The sequence below is a fragment of the Pseudorasbora parva genome, chromosome 18 (assembly GCF_024679245.1).
Source record: "Pseudorasbora parva isolate DD20220531a chromosome 18, ASM2467924v1, whole genome shotgun sequence".
Taxonomy (NCBI): Eukaryota; Metazoa; Chordata; class Actinopteri; order Cypriniformes; family Gobionidae; genus Pseudorasbora; species Pseudorasbora parva.
In genome coordinates this window covers 28332406-28336293 of record NC_090189.1, presented here as the reverse complement: position 1 = coordinate 28336293, position 3888 = coordinate 28332406, and the positions used below count along the sequence as shown (strand labels likewise).

At 39.4% G+C, this 3888-nt stretch overlaps 1 protein-coding gene across 1 annotated transcript; it reads left to right on the top strand.

The window, feature by feature from the left end:
- Positions 1 to 2946: 2946 nt before the first annotated feature.
- LOC137046263 (olfactory receptor 8G17-like) lies at positions 2947 to 3888 on the top strand. Its single transcript, XM_067423402.1, has one exon. It carries the CDS (start codon positions 2947 to 2949, stop codon positions 3886 to 3888), a length of 942 nt encoding a protein of 313 aa, XP_067279503.1.

Sequence of the window (3888 nt, the reverse complement as noted above, 5' to 3'; positions counted from 1 at the left end):
ATAGGAGAATCGCCCAACTCACCCAGGCCCCTGCCAAACTCTCAGGGAAGAGGAAGTGCAACCGGCCTGGGCTATGCCTTGTCACTCTCGCCCCCTTCTTTTCCGATAAGGCGTAGATAACAAAATGTAACGCTATGCCTCGCCACTCTTGTCTCTTTTAACAGTCACCAGCAGAACAACAGCATGGTGTTCAAGAAAGCAACCAGGTCTTCTCACGCACCTACTGTCCAACCGTGGGGACAGGTAAGTGTTGCACTGCACAGTCAGACCCTGTCCTCCACTACGCTGAGGTTGGAAATGACAGTGTGTGATGCTATGCCTTTCCGCTCTCATTCCCCTTCCCACAAGAGAGTGAGAATTACAGTGTGCGACATTATGCCTATCCGCTCCTGTCCGTTCCCCTCTCCACAAGAAGGTGAGGATGATAGTGTGACACAATGTTTTGCCACTCTTGTCCGCTTTTTTATGAGAAGGCGAAGATGACAATGTGCAATGTTAAGACTTTCCAATCTTGTCTCCTTCTTCAGTCATCAGTGGACAACAGCTAGCAGTTTGAGAGCGCAACTAGGTCTTCGCATGCACCTACTGTCCAACCGTTGAGACAGGTAAGAGTTGCACCACACACTTAGACCCCATTTCAAGATGCTGTGCCTCTCGAGATGGCTCCCTCTCCTTCACTTTGCTGGCCCTCTGTGGGTATGTCTGTGGTTCCAATGGTCCCGCTGGCTCACCAGACTTGGCTATGTGATTCAGCTCATCTGGCATCCACCCAAATCTTCGAATTATTGGCTTCCATCAAGAGGGTAGGGGACCTGCATGCATTTTCAGTTTACAAATCCTGCATGGAATTTGGATATATGCCCAAGGTTCCCACCACACTTGCAAAGTTTGCATGACAATGTTTATTGGCTCATTAAGTTCCACTCAAAGTGGAATGGGCTTACAAGCAAGATCCCATTTTGTTGGATCATCTCTGACATACATCTCTTTTATCTCCTTCTGGGAAAGGGGGTTATCATATGTAACAGAGATATTTTTGTTTCCTTTACGATTTTGTTATAAATTGAAACTACTGTTTCTCCTCTTCCCTGCAACCCACACGTGACAGTAGTACACTGTAAGAAAATTGCCTGCAATGTACAGGAGAAAAGAGTATTATTTTACAATAAATTACTGTGGTCAGAAATTTACTATGAAATTAATTCATACTAGGTCTTTTTCTCTGTGAATCAACAGCAGAATGATGCTAGCATCACAGTATTGTGCTGCTCTTGTTTCACTGTAAAATCACATTGTAAAGTTGTCTTTACCCATGTCACTGTAATAAATTATTTTATTTACCACTGTAATTGTTTTGAAGTCACCATCATGGTAATTAGTGTTAAATTTGCTTGGGATCTTGGCCCTTGTATATAAAAATTAAAATGTATTATCTAGCCAAGCCACATATGTGTGATGAATGGAAACATGTGTTAAAACGATGACAATTTAGAATATAAAAAATAAGCTAATTGGCTGATTTTAAGTTAGTCAAGCAATTCTTAGCATGAATATGATTTTATTTTAACATTATTTCATAATGAAGATTTACTGATAACTTATTTCAAATTCATAACTGTTTGTAGATGGATCTTTCACAATAGTGAAGCAGCTGCTGAGGAGAGCTTGCATGCTTCCCAAGCTGACCTGAATCCCCCACCTGGCTGAGGTGTCTAAGAACCAGGCCCCTGTATGTACACAATAGATCCTGAAAGTGTGCTAGTATTAGCAAGTCTTTGAGTTAATTTGAGAATGCAAATAGCCACTTCCCTGAGTGGGCCAACGACAGCATCTACACCTTCCGTGAAGACACAAGCAACAGTCCTTAGTCCAAACTGTAGGATCTGTGCCAAGGGAGAAACGAGAAATGAGAGTCTTTCATGTCTATTGCCACTAACCAAACTTGATGGAGAACACATGTCAAAAAAATGCATTTCTGCTCAAAGATTGGCTGAATATTGTACATTTATGGCATGCTGGGCAGAGTAAGCTCTTGCCGTCATGGTTGACATGAACTTACATGCTATGGACGGAAGTCTCATATGGTTCCTCCAGGTGGTGGTGTTCCGGGGGCACAAGAGCACCACAATAACTTATTCAACCAGAAAATTTCAGATCAATCCCTGGCTGATGCACCATCAGGGGTAGTGAGGGCAGAAGTCCCTGCAAAGTGTGTTCTGGTAGTAAAAAGATACTTCTCACGACTCCATGAGCTCCTCGTGCACCTCCGGAAAGAAAGGATGAGGGGGAGAAAAGCACCACTCTAAGCCAATCATTTAACCACAACAAATGGTGACCCCTACAGGTAACTAGAGCAATCGCCATTTTAACATAAATCAATACAGTTTCAGTGCTGTGTTCATGGTAACCAGTTGGCAATGTCAATCCCCTCTTGGATGATGACAGCGTCACACACATCTTTGTACCACATATTTAAAGGCAAAGCCTCGTAAACATTCTTCAAGAAAAGTAAGTACATATTTATGTAACTCTAAATACTGACAGAATTGACTGTTAATTAATCAGTTAACTTGACAACTTAAAGCAATCTGTAAAAATATATGTATATAACTATCTTAGTATTATTTTTATAGCAACAACAGACTGCAGGTTCTTTGATTTTCAGTTTACTATGTAGTGATTGTGTTACAATGATCAAATGTGTGTTTTTATTTAATCTATACCATGAAAACTCATCAGACAGCAATTAATGTATTAATAATTTACAAATAATATATAGATTAACATGGAAATCAAGCTCAGTAAATGCCATCAAATGTGTCACATCTTTACTGTTTACAACAATATGTCAAAATGTTTGTTGTATAATCTATAAAGTATAATGTAGCAAGTTTTTTTTTTTTTTTTTTACTGTTTGCAGGTTGTTGTTTTTTTATAGAGCAACCAATGGACAACCTGACATTCTCAAACAGCATTCTTCTCGTGGAGGGACTTAAAGTTACACCTCAGTCTTCTTATCCTATTTTCATCCTGCTTCTCTTGGTTTATGTGTTTGTAATGGGATGTAACATTGGACTTATAATCCTGATCTCAACTGAGAAGAATCTACATCATCCTATGCATTTCCTGTTCTGTAACCTGCCAGTGAATGATATACTAGGGACCACTGTCATGTTACCCCGCTTACTGCAGGACATTTTAAAGGAAGCCTCAGAGCGCTATATCACATATGTGGAGTGTGTTGTTCAAGCTTATTTTGTGCATATATTTGCAGCAGCAAGCCACTATGTGCTGATGATCATGGCATTTGACAGATATGTGGCTATATGCAATCCATTGCGATACTCAGCTATAATGACAAATAAAATGGTAGTTAAACTATTAATATCAGCCTGGGGGCTGTCAGTATTCATTGTGTCTATTATGTTAGGTCTTACTATACGCCTCTCTCGCTGCAGATCTAAAATTGAAAACCCATTTTGTGACAATGCCTCACTGTTTAAACTATCCTGTGAAAATGTGGTCATAAATAATGTGTTTGGAATAATTTATACTGTGATCGTCTTTACCTTTTCACTTGGGTCTGTGTTTATAACATATACCAAGATTGCTACTGTATGCATAATGAGCAAAAACAAAGCACTCAATAGCAAAGCCATAAAAACATGTAGTACTCATATAGCTGTTTATATAATCATGTTTGTTTCTTGTGCCACTATGGTGTTTCTTCACCGATTTCCTGAATACTCTGAAAACAGGAAACTAGCTAGTATAATGTTTCACATTGTACCACCAGGACTAAATCCTTTAGTTTATGGTTTACAAACCAAAGAAATAAGACAAAAGTTTGTAAAACTTTGGTACAGCAATAAAGTAAATCTAAAGTAA